The following is a 24,738-nucleotide window of genomic DNA, read 5'->3' as shown; positions in this document are numbered from 1 at the left end:
AGAGAGAGATCAAATTGGACGAATAGGCTGTAAGAAGGAACTGAGTATTTTGAGAGGATAAAAGATACCCTATGGAAGTGAAGCAGAGAGAGAGAGAGAGTTAGAGAGAGAGGAGAGAAAGAGAGAGGGAGGGAGATCAAATTGGACGAATAGACTGTAAGAAGGAACTGAGTATTTTGAGAGGATGGAGAGTGAGAGACTGACTGGGAGAGTGTATGTGAGTGAGGTGGAGGGGGAGGCCAAGGATGAGATGGAGGGATGGAGTGGAGAGGTAGATGAAGGAGGGGTGTGTGAAAAAGGACAGTGAAATGGTGGGGGACAGGGCAACGTGTAGGTGATTTGTTTGTGGCCACCCCGTATGGGATTAAGGCGTCTGGCAATAGATAGATAGAAAAGATATCATTTGGAAGTGAAGCAGAGAGAGAGAGAGATCAAATTGGACGAATAGACTGTAAGAAGGAGCTGAGTAACTTTGAGAGGATAAAAGACAGCATATGGAAGTGAAGCTTGGATGTTGTTGGAAGGACACAAGTCAAGAGTGAGAGCAGTGGAAATGAGTTAGCTGAGAGGAGCATGTGGAGTTGCATGGAGAGACAGACATACAAATGAGGAAGTGAAGGAGCATCGTGGTGTGGATGTGGATGTGGAGGTGCATGGAGAGACAGACTGACAAATGAGGAAGTGAAGGAGTATTGTGGTGTTGATGTGGATGTGGAGTTGCATGGAGAGACAGACTGACAAATGAGGAAGTGAAAGAGTATTGTGGTGTGGATGTGGTGCATGTGGAGGTGCATGGAGAGACAGACAGACAAATGAGGAAGTGAAGGAGTATTGTGGTGTTGATGTGGATGTGGATGTGGAGGTGCATGGAGAGACAGACAGACAAATAAGGAAGTGAAGGAGTGTTGTGGTGTGGATGTGCATGTGGATGGAGAGACAGACAGGCAGACAAATGAGGAAGTGAAGGAGCATTGTCGTGTGGCTGTGGATGTGGTGCATGTGGAGTTGCTTGGAGAGACAGACAGACAAACGAGGAAGTGAAGGAATGTTGTGGTGTTGGTGTGGATGTGCAGCATGTGGAGTTCCATGGAGAGACAGACAGACAGACAAATGGGAAAGTGAAGGAATGTTGTGGTGTTGGTGTGGATGTGGAGCATGTGAAGTTGCATGGAGAGACAGATAGACAATTGAGGAAGTGAAGGAGCATTGTGGTGTTGATGTGGATGTGGAGTTGCATGGAGAGACAGACAGACAAATAAGGAAGTCATGTGGAGAGGATAGTGGATGAGAGACCAACTAGAAGATTGTTTGTGAGTGTGGTGGAGGGGGAGGGGGAGACTGAGGATGAGATGGAGGGATGGAGAGAGATTAGAGAGGGATGTGAGTTGTAGGGAGGGTAGCCGAATGACAGGACAGGGTGACATGGAGGTGATTTGCTTGTGGCCACCTACTATGGGATTTAGAGGTCTGGCCATAGATATACTTAGAAGGAACTCATATCTATCTATCTATTGCCAGACGCCTTAATCCCGTAAGGGGTGGCCTCAAACAAATCGCCTCCATGTCACCCTGTCCCCTGCCATTTCACTGCCCTGATCCCAGCTCACATCCCCCTCTCTCATATACCTCTCCATCCCTTCATCTCATTCTTAGCCCCCTCCTCCCTCTCCCCCCCTCAACCTCACTCATATTCGCTCTCATTAGTCTCTCACTCTCTCACATACCTCAAATCATATATCCAAACCTAATCTAACTTAATCTAACCTGATCTAACTTAACCTAACCTAACCCTGGCCTGTTTCTTCCTTCCACCTTCTTACCCTTCTTTCATATTAGCTCTCGTGGATCTCATTAAGGATATACAACAGTCCACAGGTTTGTCTATTTTTTATCTATTTTTAGGCCATTTTTTATATTTGACTGGGTGTGGATGTGAAAGAAAGCATTAGGACTACATTGAAGTGGTTTGGCCAGGTGGAGAGGATGGAGAGTGAGAGACTAATGAGGAGTGTGTGTGTGAGTGAGGTGGAGGAGGTAGAAGGAAGGGGAGGCCGTGGATGAGATGGAGGGATGGAGCGGAGAGGTATATGAGAGACTGATGAGGAGTGTATGTGAGTGAGGTGAAGAGGGGGAGAGGGAGGGGGAGGCCAAGGATGAGATGGAAGGATGGAGCAGAGAGGTATATGAGAGACTAATGAGGAGAGTGTATGTGAGTGAGGTGGAGGGGGTGAGAGAGAGGAGGAGGCTGAGGATGAGATGGAGGCATGGAGTGGAGAGGTATATGAGAGACTGATGAGAGTGTATGTGAGTGAGGGGGAGGGGGGGAGGGGGAGGGGGGGAGGCCATGGATGAGATGGAGGGATGGAGTGGAGAGGTATATGAGAGAGGGGGGGGCGTGAGCTGGAAGAGGAGCTGTGAAATGGCAGGGACAGGGTGACATGGAGGTGATTTGTTTGTGGCCACCCCTTATGGGATTAAGGCGTCTGGCAATAAATAGATTCTTTAGCCTTTTTAGTGTCATAACATCTTTATTTCATTCACTAACGTACGAAGAACAGTCATTAGCGTAGGAAAATATCTTGTAGTTAACGAATTGGGTGAATTAAGGCATTTGGATATAGATAGATAGATGGATGGGTAGATGGATAGATAGGTGGGTGGATAGATGGATGGATACTTAGATGAATGGATAGATTGATAGATGAATTGATGGATGGATAAGTAGATAGATGGATAGTTTGGTGGATGGGTAGATAAATAGATGGATGGATGGATAGATAGATGGATGGAGGGATGGATAGATAGATAGATGGATAGATATGTAGATAGACAAGAGAGCTGAATATGCTGCTTTGATAGTCTACATTAAAGCTTCATTTATCACTATGCCTCAGAAATACTTAATAGGACTACAGTAAAACCTCATTATTATGGACTAATTGGGACCCAAGCCATTCTGAAAAATGTGAAATTCCGATAATAGCAACATCCAGACTTCCCTCTGCTATCCCGGATTTTTTCCGATATATCAGAAATTAGTCCGGATCGCACCAATGGTTTTTAAACTGTTTTGACTACCATTGTGATACTGTATTATACATTCACTACAATAATCAAATGGTAAAATATGTATAATAATTCATTCATTCATCATCCAATCCTGTGTTGCCCCATGAGGAGCGTAGGAGCCCAGGGCTAGGCAAGTAGGTCCTGATATTCAAGATGAGAGTGACCAGCCTCACTCATCCCTGAGTGGCATTATGTGAGCAATAAACCCCAACCACACCTTGGATGTAAACCTGCACTGGCTCAATCCGATTGGGGTGCAATAATTACCCACTAAACCACCAGGCGCCAAAATTTGGTGTTATGGTTACCACCCAGCATAGTAAATGGTTTCCTGGTGTACAGGAGACCATTTGGCTTGTCACTCAGTGTAGAGTCACCCACAGGCAGAAGGAAGAGGAAAGAATGAAGGGAAAAAAAGCAGAAGAGGATGGAAGGAAAGAAAGATGGAGGAGAGGAAAGGGCAGACACTCGAGAGCAGCACTACATCGAGTGAGTGGATGGTGAGCTTCCCCACCTACCACATGAATAATACAGTATAATATATATAATAATACTGTACTGTACACTGATAAATCTGTCTATCTATCTATAGCCTGACGCCGTAATCCCGCAAAGGGTGGCCGGAGACAAAACGCCTCCAAGTCGCTCTGTCGCCCACCATTTGACTACCCTCCCCCCAACTAACCCCCCCCTCCCTCATATACATCTCAACTCCATCCCTCCACCTCATCCTCGGTCTACCTCTCCCTCCCTCCACCTCACCTACATACACCCTCTTAGTCAGTCTTTCATTCTCCACTCTCTTCACATGTCCAAACCACCTCAGTGTATTTCTCCTAATCTTCTCAACCACATCCACGTCCACCCCACAGCGTTCCTTCACTTCTTCATTCGTCAACCTGTCCCTCCACGTCACTCCACATGCTCCTCTCAAGTAACTCATTTCCACTGCTCTCACTCTTGACTTGTTCCCCTCTTGCAAGGTCCATGCCTCGCTTCCATACGTCAGGGTAGGGATCACAATACTATCATGCAGTGACTTCTTAACTTCCATACTCACCTCCCTATTTCTCATCACTGCTTTCAGTGTACCAACAACCTTCCTTCCCTGCTGTACCCTTTCACGCACTTCATCCCCCGAAGTTCCATCCTTACTCATCACACTACCCAAGTACTTGAATGCACTCACATTCTCCATATCCTCACCATCCAACCTCACTGCACACTCTGTGACTTCATTCCTCTCAAACACCATAACTTTACTTTTGTTTACATTAACTTTCAGATTCCTCCTCCTACACACTGTCCCAAATTCATTCACCAAACCTTGCAACTCCCATTCATCTTCACTCAACAACACTGTATCATCAGCAAACAGCAACACCGGAAGCTTCCAAATCTCACCCTCATTCATTAGAGCCACCCCCACATCCACTGCCCTACCCTGCACCTCCTTTACAACCCCATCCATGTATATATTAAACAGCCATGTCTTTTATTTACCTTATTGTGGTGAACACAGCTGAAGTGGTCAGGCAGTCCGCACTGCTTTTGGCTTTATCAGACTTTTTCCGGTATATAGGACTTTAGTCTGGTAGCTCCTTGAGTCCAATAAAAGCGTATTCCGGTCTATGGAAGTCCATTATATTGAGGTTTTACTGTACTGCATCATTTTAAAGGGCAGTGGGCTATATTTTGGGTAAGTATAAAAATGGCGGGGAACAGGGTGACGTGGAGGCAATTTGTTTGTGGCCACCCCGTATAAGGGATTAAGGCGTCTGGCAATGTGTAGATAGACAGATAAAAATTTCTGACCAATTTTCATGAAAATTTAATACAACACAAATAAGATTACCTGCTTACATGTGTAGAAAGTTTGAAGTTGATATTTGAAAAAGAAAGATGGGGAAAAATTATTTGAGGAAATCTTTAGAAGTTTTTACCTAAACCTAAATTGCCAAAGCTAAGAAGTATTCAGCAATATGATCTTTTTAAGCTGCCAGTGCTAAATTTGTTCATATGCAACTAAAATTTATGGTTTCCTTTTTGTGTTAAATTTTCATGAAAATTGGACTGTGGAGTCAAAGGCTTTTCGTCTCATTAACTCTCCTCCTCTTACTGACTCCCTTCAACCTCTGTCTCTTCGCCACACTGTTGCATCTTTATCTCTTTTCTATCGCTACTTCAATGGTCACTGCTCCTCTGAACTGTCTGCTTGCATCCCTTCAACCTCTGTCTCTTCGCCACACTGTTGCATCTTTATCTCTTTTCTATCGCTACTTCAATGGTCACTGCTCCTCTGAACTGTCTGCTTGCATCCCTTCAACCTCTGTCTCTTCGCCACACTGTTGCATCTTTATCTCTTTTCTATCGCTACTTCAATGGTCACTGCTCCTCTGAACTGTCTGCTTGCATCCCTTCAACCTCTGTCTCTTCGCCGCACTGTTGCATCTTTATCTCTTTTCTATCGCTACTTCAATGGTCACTCCTCCTCTGAACTGTCTGCTTGCATCCCTTCAACCTCTGTCTCTTTTCTGCACTGTTGCATCTTTATCTCTTTTCTGTTGCGCCTTCAATGGTCACTGCTCCTCTGAACTGTCTGCTTGCATTCCTCCACCTCTACGACGGGTGCGTAGCACCCGTCTAGCAACAAACTCTCATCCCTTTTCTGTCCAACTCTCTAATGCAAGAGTTAACCGTTACTCCCAGTCCTTCATTTATGCAATGGGTCAACTCTGGAACTGTCTCCCTCTGTTTGTATTTCCTACTTCCTCTGATCTCCAGTCTTTCAAACGCAGTGTGTCAAGGCATCTCAAAATGTTCGGATCTTGAATTTGGCTCTCTCTTGTACTTTGTTTTTTCTTGGAAGGAACAGTTTGTGGGCTCCTGGCCTTTGGTTCCTTCTTCCTTGCATTAAAAAAAAAAAAAAATCACGGGGATCTGTGTCCCCTGACCCCCGCCAATGTGGGGGGCCTACTGTATAGCGGAAAAGATCAATCCATTTGAAACACACACTGGTAGAGATTTTCATTGCCTTTCGCTAGGTGTCAATTTTCTTTGGACGAAACTGGGACGATAGTTGTGTCTTTGTACAGTATCAGATTTGGCCGACCCTGTTAATTTATCTACCTTATCCTCAAATCCTGCTGTGATTGCAAGAGGTGGGATTGTCTGTTATTTTTCCCTTAAGCATTTTAGTAACTTGCAATGTCTTTTTACCATGCCCAGGAGGAGCTGAATCGAGTAAGAGAGGTAGAGTGAAAATGTGTGTTGTTCTTCTGTGATTATATGTTTTTCCTGAACACATCTTCCGTTTGGATATTCTGTGTGTTATATTGTGTGCTTGAGTGTAGTAGAATAGGTGTAGTAAGTGTTTTATTTGTGTAGGTGTAAGGAGTTGTTTTTGTTACGTATAATCTATCTATCTATTGCCAGAAGCCTTAATCCCGTACAGGGTGGCCACAAACAAATCGCCTCCTTGTATAATGTATGTGAGTGAGGTGGAGGGGGGAGAGGGAGGGGGAGGCCGAGGATGAGATGGAGGGATGGGGTGGAGAGGTACATGAGAGAGGGGGGTGTGAGTTGGGAGCAGGGCAGTGAAATGGTGGGGGGCAGGGCGATGTGGAGGCGATTTGTTTGTGGCCACCCCGAACGGGATTGAGGCATCTGGCAATAGATAGATAGATAGATTTATGTTGTCTGTTGTTTCATATTGTGCATGCATCGGCCTTCGTCTCCACTGGCCCCATGCTGCTTGATCTTTGGCAGCCTCCCTATTCAGTCCCTTATCCCTTAAATCACACTCTTTATTTTGTGTTATTTATTTCATTCATTCGTCCCCATCTGTCTGTCTATCTGTCTATTGCCAGATTCCTTAATCCCGTAAGGGGTGGCCACAAACAAATCACCTCCATGTTGCCCTGTCCTCCGCCATTTCACTGCCCAGCTCCCAGTTCACACCCCCCTCCCTCATATACCTCTCTGCTCCATCCCTCCATCTCACCCTGGCCTCCCCCTCCCTCATATACCTCTCTGCTCCATCCCTTCATCTCACCCTGGCCTCCCCCTCCCTCTCCCCCCTTCCACCTCACTTACATACACTTTCCTCGTCAGTCTTTCATATACCTCTCCACTCCATCCCTCCATCTCATCCTTGGCCTCCCCTTTCCTCTCCCCCCTCCACCTCACTCACGTACACTCTCCTCATCAGTCTCTCATATACTTCTCCACTCCATCCCTCCATCTTATGCTTGGCCTCCCCATCCCTCTCCCCCCCTCCACCTCACTCATATACACTCTTCTCATCAGTCTCTCATATACCTCTCCATTCCATCCCTCCATCTCATCCTTGGCCTCCCCCTTCCTCTCCCCCCCCCTCCACCTCACTTACATACACTCTCCTCATCAGTCTCTCATATAACTCTCTACTCCATCCCACCATCTCATCCTTGGCCTCCCCCTTCCTCTCCCCCCTTCCACCACACTCACATACACTCTCCTCGTCAGTCTCTCATATACCTCTCTACTCCTTCCCTCCATCTCATCCTTGGCCTCCCCCTCCCTCTCCCCCCCTCCACCTCACTTATCATGCATTCAACAAACACCTCTTACAATATCCTGCCTTCTTACTGTATCATGTTACATCAAATATCTATCTATCTATCTGTATACAGTAATCCCTCTAATATCCGAATGCCCAATATCAGAACATCCCCACTAACCGGACATAACCATCCCAGGATCCAATATTCCCAAAATGGTCCGAAAACCGCAAAAGAATCGGGGAAAAAAAAAAAATCCCGCCCATAATTTGAACTTGGCGCGCGGGGCGCGGGACAGCTTTGTTGTGGCGCGTCATTCCTCCGACATCCGATAGAGCGCCGCTGCATCCTCCCCACTTTCCGCCTGTCTCTTGTCGCGAGTGAACGCTCGTCGTCATGGCTGCCCACGTGCTCGCTTTTGTGGTGGTGCCTTACCTGCTGCAGGCACTCCTGCTGCTCTCGTGCCTCTCCTTCGTGTGTTTGATGATGGCCCCGCCGCCTGAGAAAAGGAAGAGAGTGGTGTTGACTCTGGAGAAGAAACGGGAGATATTGGAGAAAGTGGATGTGGGGTGGTCTTCTTCCCTCATTCTCCGCGAGTTCAACCTGGCCCGATCTACTTTGTTTGATATCAAGAGATCCCGAGACAAACTCATGCAGTACACGGCTGACTTCTCATTGAGAAACAAACGCAACATGGAGAGGAAGGTGATGTTTACTCCCAAGTTTGCTGAAGTCGACCGCTCCACGTTGATTTGGTATCGACAGCAACATGCTGCTGGTGTGTTGGTACGTGGTACGGAGCTGAAGGCTGCTGCTGAGAAGTTCACCAGGCTTCACGATGCCCTAGACTTCAAGGCATCCGAGGGTTGGCTCTTCGCGTTTAAGTTACGGCATGGCCTTACCAACCGTAAGGCTCATGGCGAAGCTTTGGACGCTAACGAGGATGGAGTTGACAAGTTTCGGCACAAGGTGAAGGGCTTGATCGACAGGGAGGGCCTCACTCTCGGTCAAGTCTACAACGCTGACGAAACTGGTTTATTCTATTGCTCTTTGCCAACGAACACTCTAGCTGAGGAGACAGAGAAGCGTGTACCTGGCCGCAATCTGTCCAAGCAACGGATATCTGCTTTGTGTTGTGCCAATGCTAACAGCATGCACCGGCTTAAGCCCGTTATTGTTGGCCGCGCAAAGCAGCCTCGGTGCCTTCGTGGGGTGATGGATGTCCTCCCTGTCGTCTGGTACCATTCCTTGAAGGCATGATTCACAGCCCAGATCTTCAAAGACTGGTTCCACCGCCATTTCGTCAAGGAGGTCATACATTACCAGACGGAGAAACTGGGAATCCCACGCAACCAGGTAAAGGCCCTCCTTCTCCTCGACAATGCACCTTCCCACCCGTGCGACAAGGACTTGGTGGCTGAGAATGGCCGCATTAGGTGCATGTTTCTGCCACCTAATACGACTGCTCTCATCCAACCAATGGACCAAGGAGTGATCGTGGCAACGAAGCACCTATACCGATGGAAGTTCCTGGATGAGGTGATGGTTGTTCTCGAGGACGAGGACGAGCGCAGGGAGGAACGGGACACGCAAGGCCAGCGGACTTTGGAAAACCTTCGCTGCTACAACATCAAGTCTGCAATCTACAACTGGGCCAGTGCATGGAAGGAAATCCCTGTCAAGACTCTAGAAAATGGTTGGTCTCGTCTGCTTCTCGGAACGGATGTGGAGTACGATTTCCTAGGTTTTGACGTGGATGACTTCCATGCACGTCTACGTACGCATGGCAACGATGTTGATGTGGACAACGTGCGTGAGTGGTTGGATGACGACAAGGGCGATCCTGGGTATCAGACCCTGTCTGATATCGAGATCGCATCTTCAGTTGCAGGTGTCAGTACCCAGCTTGAAGATTCCGATGAGGACGGCGACGATGATGCAGACTCCTCTCAGCATGACACAACTCCAGCCATCCCCAAGCTGAGCGCACTCCGGGAACATCTAGAGTTCGTTCTGGACTACCTGGAACACCCGGACTGCAACCGGGAGATGGAGCCCTTGGGACTTGTGGAGGAAGTGCGTGCGCTTCATGTAGCACATCATTAATCGTCAGAATCGTCGTTCCTTGCGTCAATCAACGATTGGCAGTTTTTTCAGGCCCGTGACCCCCGCTGTGCCCAGCCCTGGCTTCACTCTGTTGCCTCCCCAAGACAGGCCCTCATGCTCCGAGCCACAGCCCAGCACATCAGCCACGGTGGAGTCACCGCTCAACGTGAGTTTGCGTCTGTCTTCAGAGTCGACTGCAGTGGGCATGCCATCACCACGACCCAGCGACGCACCCCTAGGTCACCTGCCAGCGATACTCTCGGACTCTGACAGTGAATAGATGCCAAGAACTTCTCCACTAGACCACACGGGAATTTACAGTGTTGTGCAGTGAAAAAAACAGTGCATTGTGTTAAGGATTTACAGTTGTGAGTGAAAAGACAAACAATTTTTGGACTAAATTTAATGTAAATAAACTTGTGTGTTTTTGCTTTAGAAAATGGTTATAAGAGTGGAAAGACTTAAAGTGCAGAGTGCAACACTTATTAAGTTACAATGAAGCATAAGTTAGACAAGAGTGCACACTGTGAAGAGAATGGACTTCTGAGTGCGAATGACTAAGTTCAGTGCAACACTTCATGAACAGTGTACTGCAAGTGCTGCAGGAAATCCTTCTTACTGTCAGAGTCTGAGAGGAGGCGGTTATTCATCGAGATGGCCATGGACTTGCTGTAAGTAGGCAGAATGTTTCATACTGTACTGTACTGTATTTTCCATACTATACTTACCTCAAACACCTCATTTCACTCTTTTATGTCCCTTATTGGTGTGAATATGTAGTGTCTTAGGTGCTATGCATGTGCAGTAGGGAGGTGTTTTTCTGAGTTAGGCTAGGTTAGGGTCCATAACTACCAGTCCAGATGCCAGGGACTTGTAAGTACCCAGAATGTTGAATATTGTATCAGCCTACCTCAAAAGCCTCATTTTATGGTTCTTTTGCATTTATTTCAGTCTTTTATGTCCTTTATTGGTGTGATTTGGGTCTTAAATAGGTGCTATGCATGTCCAGAGGGAGTTGTATAGGTGTTTTTCTGAGTTAGGGTCCATAAGTACAAGTCCAGAAGTCGGGGCCCAATATCTGGACAGGACCACTATCCGGACCTGCCTATGGCTCTATTACGTCAGATATTGGAAGGATTACTGTATCTCTTTCTATCTATCTATCTATCTATCTATAGCCAGATGCCTTAGTCCCATAAGGGGTGGCCATAAACAAATCACCTCCATGTCACCCTGTCCCATGCTATTTCACCGCCCTCTCCCAACTTACACCCCCGTCTCTCATATACCTCTCCACTCAAGAATGGGACTGGAGTGTATTGGTGTTGTGACGAGGAGGGGTAGACTGAGATGGTTTGGGAGGAAGGATGGGACTGGAGTGAATTGATGCTGTGATGAGGAGGGGCAGATTGAGGTGGTTTGGGCATGTGGAGAGGATGGGGGATGATAATTTGGTGCAGAAAGTGAGAAGTATTAATATTTGGGGCAAGGTAATGAGAGGTAGACCGAAAAAGACCTGGGACGAGGTCATTGAGTGTGACCTCAGGGATAAGGGACTAAACTGGGAAGCTGCCAGAGATCAAGCAGCATGGAGAGCTGCCATTAGGTGACCAAGGTCAATGCATGCAAGCATGTAGGAGCCTTTATTTAATGAAATGAAACAAAACAGAATGAATGATGAGAGAGGGGGGTGTGAGCTGGGAGCAGGGCAGTGAAATGGCAGGGGACAGGGCGGCATGGAGGCGATTTGTTTGTGGCCACCCCTTACGGGATTAAGGCGTCTGGCAATAGATAGATAGACAATTTCGTGTTCCAAATAGATGGTAATTTTAGATCAAGTAAGAATAAAACGGTACAGTATAGGTAAAGCGAAAAGAATATAATGTATCCTAATGTATCTGTCTATCTATCTATTGCCAGACGCCTTCATCCCATATGGGGTGGCCACAAACAAATCGTCTCCATGTGACCCTGTCCCCCGCCATTTCATTGCCTGATGTAACTTAACCAAATATAACTCTTAACGACCTACTTTCACCTCTTCCACACAGCCACGTTTGATTACATAACAGATGAAGACAATATCATACCTCGTGCCGGAGCCATCACTATCGGAGGCTTAGCTGGCTTGATTATTGGAGCTCGTAGAAGGGGCGGCCTTGTTAAGAAAGTTCTCTACACCTCTACTGGCGTTATTAGTAAGTATTTTGTATGTTGAGGAATTGGAAAATGTGAGTACGTTTAATTACTTGGGTAGTGTGTTGAGTAAAGATGGAAGTTTGGAGGGTGAAGTGCTTGAAAGCGTACAACAAGGAAGAAAGGTTGCTGGTTCTTTGAAAGCAGTGATAAGAAACAGGGAAGTGAGCATGGAAGTGAAAAAGTTACTATATGACAATATTGTGATCCCAACTCTAACGTATGGAATTGAAGCTTGGACGTTGTTGGAAGGACACAAGTCAAGAGTGAGAGCAGTGGAAATGAGTTATGTGGGAGGAGCATGTGGAGTTACATGGAGAGACAGGCTGACAAATGAGGAAGTGAAGGAGCGTTGTGGTGTGGATGTGGATGTGATAGAAAGCATTAGGAGAAATACACTCAGGTGGTTGGCCATATGGAGAGGATGGAGAGTGAGAGACTAATGAGGAGAGTGTATGTGAGTGAGGTAGAGGGGGGGAGGGGGAGGTGGATGCCAAGGATGAGATGGATGGAGTGGAGAGGTATATGAGAGAGGGGGGTGTGAGCTGGGGGAAGGACAGCGCAATGGTTGTGGACAGGGCAATATGGTGGTGATTTATTTATGGCCACCACTTATGACAGTGATTTTCAACCTTTTTCATTTCACAGCAGACTGAGCCAGGCACTGAAATGGCCGAGGCACACCATCAGTATTTAAGTTTGAATTTGGTTGTTTAAAAGAAAATGAATGATGTGTTCATAATTTTTAAAAAACTAACAATTTACCCATTTTATTACCAAAAGTATATTGTTGATAATGGTTTAAAAAAAAAAATTGAACATTTTGTGCATATTTGTAATTACTACACATTGAAACAATCTATCTATCTATCTATTGCCAGACGCCTCAATCCCGTTTGGGGTGGCCACAAACAAATCGCCTCCAAGTCACTCTGTCCCCCGCCATTTCACTGCCCTGCTTCCAACTCACACCCCCCTCTCTCATATACCTCTCCACCCCATCCCTCCATCTCATCCTTGGCCTCCCCCTCCCTCTTCCCCCCTCCACCTCACTCACATACACTCACTTCATCAGTCTTTCACCCTCCATCCTCTCCACATGGCCAAACCACCTCAGTGTGTTCCTCATAACGCTTCCTATCACATCCACAAGATGTCAGTAAAAGATGCCATTCAGTGAAAAATGATAGGAAACTTTCAGATCTAGATTATATTCACATACAGACATGAGTAAAAATATAAAGCCTTTTCTTACTTAAAAATATCAGTGAAAAACCTGTGCTTCATGTTGTTTGATGATGTGGTAGGTGGGTGCACTCACCATCCACTCATTCGATGTAGTGCTGCTTTAGGTGTCTTCCCTTTCCTCTCTTCCAGCCTTCCTCTTCTGTCTTTCCTTCATTCTTTCCTCTTCCTTCTGCCTGTGGGTGACTTTACACTCCCTCTCCTGTCTTTCTTTCCTCTTCCTTCTGCCTGTGGGTGACTTTACACTCCCTCTTCTGTCTTTCTTTCCTTCATTCTTTTCTCTTCCTTCTGCCTGTGGGTGACTTTACACTGCCTCTTCTGTCATTCTTTCCTTCATTCTTTCCTCTTCCTTCTGCCTGTGGGTGACTTTACACTCCCTCTTCTGTCTTTCTTTCCTTCATTCTTTCCTCTTCCTTCTGCCTGTGGGTGACTTTACACTCCCTCTTCTGTCTTTCTTTCCTTCATTCTTTCCTCTTCCTTCTGCCTGTGGGTGACTTTACACTCCCTCTTCTGTCTTTCTTTCCTTCATTCTTTCCTCTTCCTTCTGCCTGTGGGTGACTTTACACTCCCTCTTCTGTCTTTCTTTCCTTCATTCTTTCCTCTTCCTTCTGCCTATGGGTGACTTTACACTCCCTCTTCTGTCTTTCTTTCCTTCATTCTTTCCTCTTCCTTCTGCCTGTGGGTGACTTTACACTCCCTCTTCTGTCTTTCTTTCCTTCACTCTTTCCTCTTCCTTCTGTCTATATATTTTTTCTCTCCATTTTATCAGCCTATCATTGTTTTTATTTACCTTCTCCCACCAGCCGCTGCCTCCCTGTGCTACCCTCGACAGGCCTACCAAATATCGCAGCAGCTGTACGCCAACACCAAGGACTACGCCACCATCGGATACAACTTTGTGGCTGGAGGTTTGTGAGAGGGAGGGGGAAACCGAGGATGAGATGGAGGGATGGAGTGGAGGGTGAACAAGGAACAGTAGTATGGTGGGAGTTTGAAGAATCGTGGTAGTGTGGAGAGTGAGAGACTAACAAGGAGAGTGTAAGTGATAGAGCTGGAAGGGGGAGAGGGAGGGGGAGACCCAGGATGAGATGGAGGGATGGAGTGGAGAGTGAACAGGGAACAGTAGTATTGTGAGAGTTTCTTGAAGGACTTTGGTAGTGTGGAGAGTGAGGGACTAACAAGGAGAGTTTGAGTGTGGTTTCGGTTTCGTTTTCGTTTTCATTTTTAAAGGCTCCAACATGCTTGCATGTGTTGGCCTTGGTCACCTAATGGCGGCTCTCCATGCTGCACGATCCATTGCAGCCTCCCTGTGCAGTCCCTTAACCCTGAGGTCAGACTTAATGACCTCGTCCCATGTCTTTCTCGGTCTACCCCTCATAACCCCATCCCCAATATTAACACTTCTCACCTTCCTCACCCAATTATCATCCCCCATCCTCTCCACATGTCCAAACCATCTCAATCTACCCCTCCTCATCACAACACCAATACACTCCAGTCCCATCCTTCCTCCCAAACCATCTCAATCTACCCCTCCTCATCACAACACCAATACACTCCAGTCCCATCCTTCCTCCCAAACCATCTCAATCTACCCCTCCTCATCACAACACCAATACACTCCAGTCCCATCCTTCCTCCCAAACCATCTCAGTCTACCCCTCCTCATCACAACACCAGTACACTCCAGTCCCATCCTACCTCCCAAACCATCTCAGTCTACCCCTCCTCATCACAACACCAATACACTCCAGTCCCATCCTTCCTCCCAAACCATCTCAGTCTACCCCTCCTCATTACAACACCAATACACTCCAGTCCCATCCTACCTCTCAACTCCTCCATCATAAACCCAGTCCCCCCAGACCTTGGATGCAGGGACGCACTGCACATCCACCTAATCATTGTCATTGCTGTACATCTGAGCCTGTGAATATCCTCCTTTACTGCCCAGGTCTCACTATCATACAGCATTACACTCCTAACACATGCTGCATACAAAGCTCCTTTAGCATGTAGGGAGAGCCCTCTCAGTGTCAGGAGAGGCAAGAGCTCCCTGAACATCTTCCAACCACTCCTCACCCTAGCCACAGAGCTGCTCCAGCCCCACCTCCAGCACACAACATGTCTCCCAAATAACAAAACTCCTCCACACACTCAAGAGACTCACCAGCAAGATCAATCCTTTCACGTCTGACAATCTCCACCTGCTCTCCCCGACACACCACACACATAAAATAGGCATTATCTTGCAGTCTACCTCTGAGGTGGAGGGAGGAAGTCCGAGGATGAGATGGAGTGAACAGGGAACAGTAATATTGTGGGAGTTGTTTGAAGGTTTTTGGTAGTGTGGAGAGTGAGAGACTAACAAGGAGAGTGTATGTGATTGGGGTGGAAGGGGAAGAGGGAGGGGAAGACTGAGGATGAGATGGAGGGATGGAGAGTGAGAGGCTAACAAGGAGAGTGTATGTGAGCGAGGTGGGGGAGGGGAGATGGAGGGGGAGGCCGAGGATGAGATGGAGGGATGGAGTGGAGAAGTATATGAGAGAGGGGGATGTAAGCTGGGGGGAGGAGAGCAAAATGGCGGGGGACAGGACGACATGGAGGCAGTTTGTTTGTGGCCACCCCTTATGGGATTAAGGCGTCTGGCAATAGATAGATAGATAGACAGTGTGTATGTTTAGACTTCTTCAGCTGCATCATTATTTTTAGTACTATAAACAACTTCAGTGTGTAAGTAAGAGAGCGGGAGGTTGGAGTGCCTTTTTGTTCATTAACCCTAGTCTTTTTTAGCTGATCAGACCTATTGACCACAGGAAAGCTACTGTGGGGCCATGCTATAGACACAGTTCAGTACCTATATAGGGATCTGGCACCCACTTGTGGTAGATGGACCCCCACCAGGGTCCTGCATGGTGAAGTACAAGGAAATATCATAGGTTTGGCTCTTGGGTGGATGCCACAGTTGCTTCGCTTCACCCAGAGTGCACGTGTCACCACCTGTAGGCTCCTCATTTGCACCAGAACAGTCATATCGACTCCCATAATATCAGTAGCAGTTATAGTCCCAGGTTCATCTACTGTGTGAACCCAGTGAACTGCAGGCTGAAGTTGTCCTCTTCCTGCAGTCTACCATCTTCCTCTTGAGGGATAGGTAATAAATTGAGGGACAGTTGTATAACCAGGCAGTGGACCCCCCTGTTTATGTCAGTGTCACCACATGAAGTCATCCATCTTGTAATAGAAATCTGTCTATCTATAGGCTGACGCCCTAATCCCGCGAAGGGTGGCTGCAGACAAAACACCTCCAAGCCGCTCTGTCACCCACCATTTGACTGCCCTCCCCCCAGCTCACTCCCCCCTCCCTCATATACCTCTCAACAATTGGTGTATGGTATATGACAGTTGGCAGTTCAAATCCAACTTTTACATTTTGTTTTATGAATGGAGGACACTGGTAAGCTGGTGTATAGATTATTTTTTTATTTAATTGTTTTTCCTTCCTCTGTTCGTCTTCCGTAAAACATATATATATATATATATATATATATATATATATATATATATATATATATATATATATATATATATATATATATATATATATATATATATTCAGCGGTTTCTCAAATTTTGACAGTTTAGAATTTGATGAAGCAAATTTCGATGCATTTTGGAGTGGTCTGCCTACCTCACTTTTTGATGCAAAGTCGCGCATTTCGATGCTGTCAGGGCCAGACTCCAACCAAAACAAGCAAAGATAATATTTTTGATGCAAACCAAAATGCTAGAAGTGAAGGAATATTATAAGAAAAAGTGTGAGCCTAACCTAATATCATATGTGACATGTGTCAAGAAGATAATGAAAATCAACATCATTTATTCCTATGTGGAGCACACGATGATAAGGTTCCCAGACAATTCACCGTCAAGTCAATTTGTTGTCAGATAATTACCCGTCAAAACATGGACGATTTTCCGTCAGGACAATTCGCACCCTGGACTATTCCCCATCATTCTGTAAATATACTAACAGTATTATTAATTAATCTGTACTTTAATAACTCAAAAATATTCATTCATTCATTGCCAGACGCCATGTATCCCAGACGGGGTGGCCAAGGGCTTAGAGTTAATTGTTTTACAGAGAGGGGCACTAATCCTCCACCAACCCCACTCGACATGTAGGGAGAACGTTATGCCAACAGCATCTGGTGTTCCCAGGCGGTCACCCATCCAAGTACTAACCAGACCCAGCTCAAAAATATAACAAGAGAAATTAAAGGAAAAGAATCAATAACAGAAATACTAAAACAAAATGAATTACAGGTGATATCAAATACAGGAGGCAGAATACTGAAATGAAGAGAAGTACAGTACAGTAATTATGAATATAAGGAGGAACATAGAAATGAACAATAGAGACTGAGGAAAAGAAAAAGTCATGTTGTTTAAGGACAAGAGCTCCCGGATGGGAGTAGGCACCACCAACAACAAGCCATGTGCAGGGCGGTGCTCTGTTGTCGGCGGCCATCTTGCGACTGTCCTGCCAGCAGCCAGCCCTTTACAGCCAAGTGCTGCACTTTCAGCCTGTACCTTCCATATGTGGACATGCATTTCACTGCAATTCAGTTGTATGTATTTTCTTTGTATTTTTGTTGCAACTTACCTGTTTCAAGATGGCAAGCAAGAGTGGTTCTTTGGGTAGCAGTGGTAATGGACGAGAGCAGCCTGGCACCTCTAAATCTTCGCAGCCAAAGGAGAAATGGCAGTACAGGAAAGGGCAGGATTACACCAAGTATACACTTGCTGACAGTATGGCAATACAGTGCAGAACTACAGTTACTTAACCACAATTATAGTTCATAAAGTTTACAGGAGGTGTGGGCAGATAATCATGATTTACGTAGTTAGGTTCGGAGGCCCCGGATCCAAACTAATTTTTCCCATAAGAAGTTTAGTTTAAATTTCGATGATTTGAATTTCACAGTGATTTTTAGGTACCCATGCCCATTGAAATTCGAGAATCCACTGTATATATATACATATATGTACACAGGTATACCCCAAGATGCGATCCCCGGCTTAGTAATGGGGGTAGAAATACCACCATACCCCGCCTAACAATGACCAAACCCCGGTTTAACGATGGGTTTTGATTTTTTTTTTACCAATTTTGATGATATGTTAGAGTAAAATTGTGTGTTTAGGTTGATTTATAAACTGGAGGGTGAAAGACTGATGAAGAGAGTGTATGTGAGTGAGGTGGAGGGGGGAAGAGGGAGGGGGAGGCCGAGGATGAGATGGAGGAATGTGGTGGAGAGCTATATGAGAGAGGGGGGTGTGAGTTGGGAGCAGGGCAGTGAAATGGCGGGGGACAGGGCGACTTGGAGGCGATTTGTTTGTGGCCACCCCAAACGGGATTGAGGCGTCTGGCAATAGATTGATAGATAGATAGATTTTTAGACTTAATGTGTTTTAGTCATAGGTGGGGTGAACATTGTCATTTTGGGGTACAGTTTACTAAGCTTGATTTTTTCCAGACATATTTGATGATTTTCAGATTTCATTTCTGGGTTTAGGTGAGTTATAAACTGCTTTCAGGCTTAGAGTAGCTTGTATTGAATCTATTTGTGGGTTTATGTTAGCTAGGAACTATTTTTTAGAATCATTTGGATGAGTTTAGGACTTAGTTTGGGGGGAAACTCAAGGCCCAAAAACGCATCCCTATACTTTACATGTTAAATCTACCCCGAGATACAATACCCCGCCTAGCGATGGGTTTTTACTTAACCAAATGCATTGTTCAACTGGGGTATACTTGTAAGAGGTAAAGTATATCATTGCAATTCTAATGTGGACTGTGATTTCAGTGAAGCCACAGTCCAAGGCCCCTCCTGCCCCAGCCCCGCCAGAAAAGGAGACCCCAGCCCTTCCCACCCAGCCCGAGGAGGCCCCAACAAAACCCCCCGTAGAGCCTGAAGGGGGAGAGGTAAGAATCTCGCAGTTGCACACCCCCGACAAATATTCGGGGAAGATCGACTCCATAGCACAGCAAGTTAGTGATGTGGCGCTGTGGGGGTTCAGATTAAAGCACCCAGATGAACCCACGGGGGGTGTTGATGTGAAGCAGAGTCCAGGTGGTTTGCTAGACGATTCTGGAGGCAGCTTGGTTGGTCCTGAGGCAGTGGTTCGGACAGGGAAGGATGTGGCATCTAGTTTGGCTAGTGTTGATGAGGTTTCAGTGAAGGATAAGGTTACAGGGAGTCTGGATTTGGTTGGAGGTAGTGATGGTGGGGCTTCTGAGGTAAAGGAGGAGGTTTCAGCAAAGGATGAGGTTTCAGGCACCCTTCAGGATACAGTTGGTGGTGGTAAGGAAGGCATAGTTGAAGTTATTAAAGAGGAAATTGCTGAAGTTGGGGAAAAGGTTGTAGAAGTTGTTGAAGAGGAGGCTTTTGTGGTAGGGGAGAAGGTCGTTGGTGTTGTGGATGAGGGTATTGCACGTGTCGCAGAGAAAATTGGAGCTGTTGCAGGGGAGGAGGTGGCCCAGGTTGCAGGGGAAAAAATAGGTGAGATGGTCGGGGAAGAAGTCACAGATGTCATGGAAAAAGTAGGGGAAAGAGTGACTGAGGAGGTGGCATATAAGGCAGTGGAGGAAGTTGCTGTAGAAGTGGAGGAGAAAGTGGCAGGGGAAGTGGCGCTGGTGGCAGGGGAAGTGGCAGAAGTGGCAGGAGAAGTGGCGCAGGTGGCTAAAGCAGTGGCTGAAGTTGGGGGAAAGGTGGAGTCAGCGATTGGTGAAGTGGAGGAGGTGGTGGAGGCGGGGGTCAAGGCAGAGGAGGAGACGCCTGGAGTTCCACAATCCATAACAAAGAAGACCAAGGAAGTGGAGAAGATAGTGGAGATGGCAGAAGAAGTGGCGGACACAGTAACCATTGTGGCAAAGGATGTGGAAGGTGTGGCAGAGGAGGTGGAGAAGAGAGCGGAAGGGATACAGGCTGAAGCGGAAGAGGTGGAGAGGAGTGAGAAGAAACGAGAGGAGATATTCAAAGAAGCTGTAGATTTTGTAAAGGGTGCGTTTAAGGAAGATACTAAAGATCACGATAAAACAAAACTTTCAGGAACTGGGGAGGATTTCAGCAGTTCAGTAAGGCAGACAGAAAAACCCTCTTCTGAAATTGAACCATCAGTGCCTTCTCCTAGTGAAAAAATGCCCACTGAAGCCACTGAAATGGAGACGAAGAGCGATGAAGAGAAAAAAGTATTAGAAACTGATAAGAGTGTGGAAACAGTGAAGGAAAAAGTTAAAGAAAGGGATGGACTTTTTGATAAGCTGATTAACTTCTTCTCCAAGGATAAAAAGTCGACAGTAGAACCACCCAGCGAATCTTTGAAGGAGAAAGATAGCGAATCGGAAAGCATATCAGTAAGGGAGACAGCAAAGGAGCTAGCAGAAGACATACAGACATCAGAGGAATCATCAACTGGCAGCAAAAAACAAGAGGGCCTGTCAGTAATTGAGACAGCAAAAGCAGAAGAAATACAGACATCAGAGGAATTATCAACTGACAGCAAGAAACGAGAGGACCTTTCAGTAATGGAGACAGCAAAGGAACTAGCAGAAGAAATACAGTCATCAGAGGAACCATCAACGGAAAAGCTAGGGAGCACGGATGATGAAGCCCCAGATAGCCTAATAGATGTCCCTCAGCCTGTTGTAGAAGAGCTTGCAAAGGATGTAGGGAAGGACGTTGTTGAAGAGGCGGCTAAAATCATCAAGGGAGCGGCTGGTAAGATGGAGGAGTCACTGTCGGATGTGATTGAGGTGACAGACGTGGTTGAGGCGGTGGGGGAGAATGTGATTGAGGTGATGGATTCGGTACAGGAGGCTACCAGTGAGGCGATAAAAGACGCAGATGTAGAGGAAAGTGTAGCATCGCAGGCAGGTATAGTGAAGATGGTGTCTGAGGAGGTAGAGAAGGTGGCAGAGGGTGTGGTGTTCGTAGCGGAGAAAGTTGAGGAAGTGGCGGAGATCGTGAAGGAGAAGGTAGTTTCTAATGAGGAGAAAACCGTGGAGCTCCTGGGCAGTGAAGGAAAGAGTGAGAAATTTGTGGAAGGCGTGACTGAGCGTGTGACTGGAGGGGGAGCATCAGATGAAGAAGTCAAAACAAAGTCAGTCGAAGAAACACCACAGAAGTTAGCTGTAGAAGAAGCAGAGAAAATAGCTGTAGAAAGAGAGACACCAGCAGAACTTAAAGAAAATGTGGATGAAGGAGTGGAAATGGGAGCATCAGATGAAGGAGTTGGATTGAAGGAACAAGTTAAAGAAAAAACACAGAAATTAGCTGTAGAAGAAGGAGAGAAAACAGCTGTAGAAAGAGAGACACCAGCTGAACCTAAAGATGTAGATAAGCAGGTGGTACAGTCAGCCGGCCTTATAGAACCAGCTACGTCAGGCCCAGAATCCAACAAAACATCAGTATCTCAAAAGGGCCCTGAAATCTCCAAGCCTGTGGTAAAAATGAGTCTGTTTGATAAGTTAGTGCAAATATTCTCCAAGGACGAGGAGACAAAAGAGGAGGCCAAGATGGAGGGTGATTCTGAGGAGCGAATCATTAAGGAAAAGCCCAAAGAAACAGCGACTCAGGAATTTGAAGATTTGAATGTGGAGGCTAAAATGGAATCATCAGTACAAATTGACACTCCCTCTGAATCAGTTCCAATCTCTGACACTGAGGTTGCAAAAGAGATGGAAGAGAAGAAATGGGTTGAAAAAGAGAGGGAGGGGGAGTTGGTTGGAAAAGAGACAGAAAGAGAGAAGGCATTGGTTGAAAAAGAGACAGAGAAGTTGGTTGGAAAAGAGACAGAAGCAAAGAAAGTGGTTGGAAAAGAGGCAGAAGCGAAGGAATTGGTTGAAAAAGAGAGAGAAGCAAAGGAATTGGTTGAAAAAGAGGGGAAGGAATTGATTGAAAAAGAGAAAGAAGCGAAGGAATTGGTTGAAAAAGAGGCAGAAGAGAAGGAATTGGTTGAAAAAGGGGCAGAAGCAAAGGAATTGGTTGAAAAAGAGAGAGAAGCGAAGGAATTGGTTGAAAAAGAGGCTGAAGAGAAGGAACTGCCCCTCGTACAAGCCCTAGAACCCACTACAGAACCCGCACAACCTGAAATGAAACCCTCGGAGCCCCCCGTTGAACCCCAGTCCCATCCTACAGAGAGGGAAGGGTTCATTGACAAGCTGATTAGTTTATTTTCAAAGGACAAGGAAAAGAGTAAAATCATAGAACCACCAGAAGCTACCGTTTCTGCAAAAGTATCAGAGGAGAAACCATACGAACCTCTTATAACTTCAGAACCTGTTGTGGAGATTTCAGAGCCAATTACAGTGACTTCAGAGCCTATTAAAGAGACATCAGAGCCTGTTACAGTGACTTCAGAACCTATTATAGAGACTTCAGAGCCTATTACAGTGACTTCAGAGCCTATTATAGAGACTTCAGAGCCTATTATAGAGACATCAGAGCCTATTACAGTGACTTCTGAACCTACTGTGCTGACTTCAGAACCCATTACACCATCAGAACCTGTAATAGAAACTTCAGAGCCCATTTCACAGGCCTCAGAACCCATTACAGTGACTTCAGAACCCATTACAGTGACTTCAGAACCTATTACAGAGATTTCAGAGCCTGTTACAGTGACTTCAGAACCCACAACAGTGACTTCAGAACCTGTTGCAGCCATATCTCCAGATGAACACCCAGCAAGTCCTGAAAAGCCCTCATTCATCCAGAAATTGCTTGATATATTCCAAGAAGACAAGGCAAAGGCGAGGAAGTCAGAAGAAGAGGACAAGGAAAAGGTAACAAGGGTAGAAGAGGAGGACAAGGAAAAGGTGACAAAGGTAGAAGAGGAAGAGAAGGAAAGGGTGACAAGGGGAGAAGAGGAAGAGAAGGAAAGGGTGACAAAGGTAGAAGAGGAGGACAAGGAAGAGGTGAGGAAGATCGAAGATGAGAAGGACAAGAAGGAGGAGGCAGGGGAGTCTGAGAAAGTCCAGGGAGAGTCCACACCACCATCCACAAGCCAGGAGGACTCACAGGTACAGTCCACATCCGTTTTCTCGCCCACCACAAATATTCCCGACTCTACAAAGGCCGAGTCTGCTTCTAAGGCCGCTGAAGTACTCGAAATTAAGGATAAGGGTTTGTTTGATAGGTTGGCAGAGCTTGTGTCAGGCAAGGAGAGTCAGGAAACAGGGGAGAGTCGCAGTAAAACAGAGTCACAGTCAAGCATGTATCCAGAAACAGTGGTAGAGTCAGTTAAAGAGACAGTGGGATCAGGAGAGACAGTAGAGTCAGTTAAAGAGACAGTAGAACCAGTTAAAGAGACAGTAGAACCAGTTAAAGAGACATTTGAACCAGTTAAAGAGATAGTAGAACCAGTTAAAGAGACAGAAGCAGTTAAAGAGACAGTAGAATCAGTTAAAGAGACAGAAGCAGTTAAAGTTGCAGTGGAACCAGAATCATCATTACGAGACAAGCTAGCCAAGAAATTCTCAGTCAAAGATACTTCTGAAGACATTCCCACCCCTGAGAGCAAAGAGGCGACAGGCGGAGGGGCAGGGGAGTCAGGCAGCAAGAGAGACGAGGCTGGCGAGGGCTTCTTTGTGGTGAGGACGGAGGCGAGACCAAGGCAGGAGGGTGAGGTGCAGGGTGGAAAGCAGAAGGACCAGGAGGGCTCAGCGTTGCATAGCTGGCTGAGGGTAAAGACGGATTTGTGCTATAGCCGCACCTCTCTAGACATCTGTGGCTTCAATATAACAGCAACTATGGGTGTAGATCTCTTATAGATGTTTTCACAGCTCAAAATACAAAATCTCGGCCCCACTTCTGTTCTGTGGTACTAAAATAACGGCTAACATCTGAGCACTTCACTAATTTTCAATATGTTAACCCCTTTCCCTCACCATGCCTTTCAAATTGTCTGTTATGCAGGAAGCGAATAACTGATCTTTTTTTGGTTCAGTAATTGTCATGGAAATTCATACCATACATCAGTAAAGGTTCATGCAAAAGTGGAAGTGTTGAGAGGGAGAGACACATTGAGGTGGTTTGGCCATGTGAAGAGGATGGAGAGTGAGAGACTGACAAGGAGAGTGTATGTGAGTGAGGTAGAAGGGGGGAGAAGAAGGGGGAGGCCAAGATGAGATGGAGGAATGGAGTGGAGAGGTATATGAGAGAGAGGGGTGTGAGCTGGGAGCAGGGAAGTGAAATGGCGGGGGACAGGGCGACGTGGAGGCAATTTGTTTGTGGCCACCCCTTATGGGATTAAGGCATCTGGCAATAGATAGATAGATAGAGATAAAGGGACGCAGGTTAGTGCTTGAATTCCGCATTTTGTCTTACATTGAAGGCTACACAGAACCCATCTTTTTGACACTGACGGGTTCTATGTAGCCCAATATGTTAGAGAAAGCAAAGAATTCAGTCTCTAACCTGTCTCTCCTTCCCACCCAGCATTTCCACTTATAATGGAAGAGCCACATCATGCAGAAGTAAATCATTCAACTTCTAAATCAAACAAACTGAGA

At 46.2% G+C, this 24,738-nt stretch overlaps 2 protein-coding genes across 2 annotated transcripts in view; both read left to right on the top strand.

Moving 5' to 3' along the window:
• Positions 1 to 24,738, top strand: part of Mic26-27 (MICOS complex subunit 26/27) — a 47,149-nt gene that overhangs the window by 8,522 nt on the left and 13,889 nt on the right. Inside the window, exons 3-5 of the mRNA XM_080269182.1 lie at positions 11,768 to 11,914; positions 13,961 to 14,065; positions 19,031 to 19,149. Coding sequence (XP_080125308.1) covers positions 11,768 to 11,914; positions 13,961 to 14,065; positions 19,031 to 19,149 — 371 coding nt within the window. The remainder of the gene's footprint in view (positions 1 to 11,767; positions 11,915 to 13,960; positions 14,066 to 19,030; positions 19,150 to 24,738) is intronic.
• Positions 19,223 to 23,997, top strand: LOC145395623 (uncharacterized). The gene is made up of 2 exons (XM_080269191.1): positions 19,223 to 19,232; positions 19,403 to 23,997. Exons 1-2 carry the CDS (start codon positions 19,223 to 19,225, stop codon positions 23,995 to 23,997), a joined length of 4,605 nt encoding a protein of 1,534 aa, XP_080125317.1.

This window comes from Coenobita brevimanus, chromosome 32 (genome assembly GCF_032717465.1).
Source record: "Coenobita brevimanus isolate Jiangsu-jjx chromosome 32, ASM3271746v2, whole genome shotgun sequence".
Classification (NCBI taxonomy): domain Eukaryota; kingdom Metazoa; phylum Arthropoda; class Malacostraca; order Decapoda; family Coenobitidae; genus Coenobita; species Coenobita brevimanus.
Note: the sequence above shows the minus strand (reverse complement) of the source record. Positions and strands in the feature narration are given on the sequence as shown.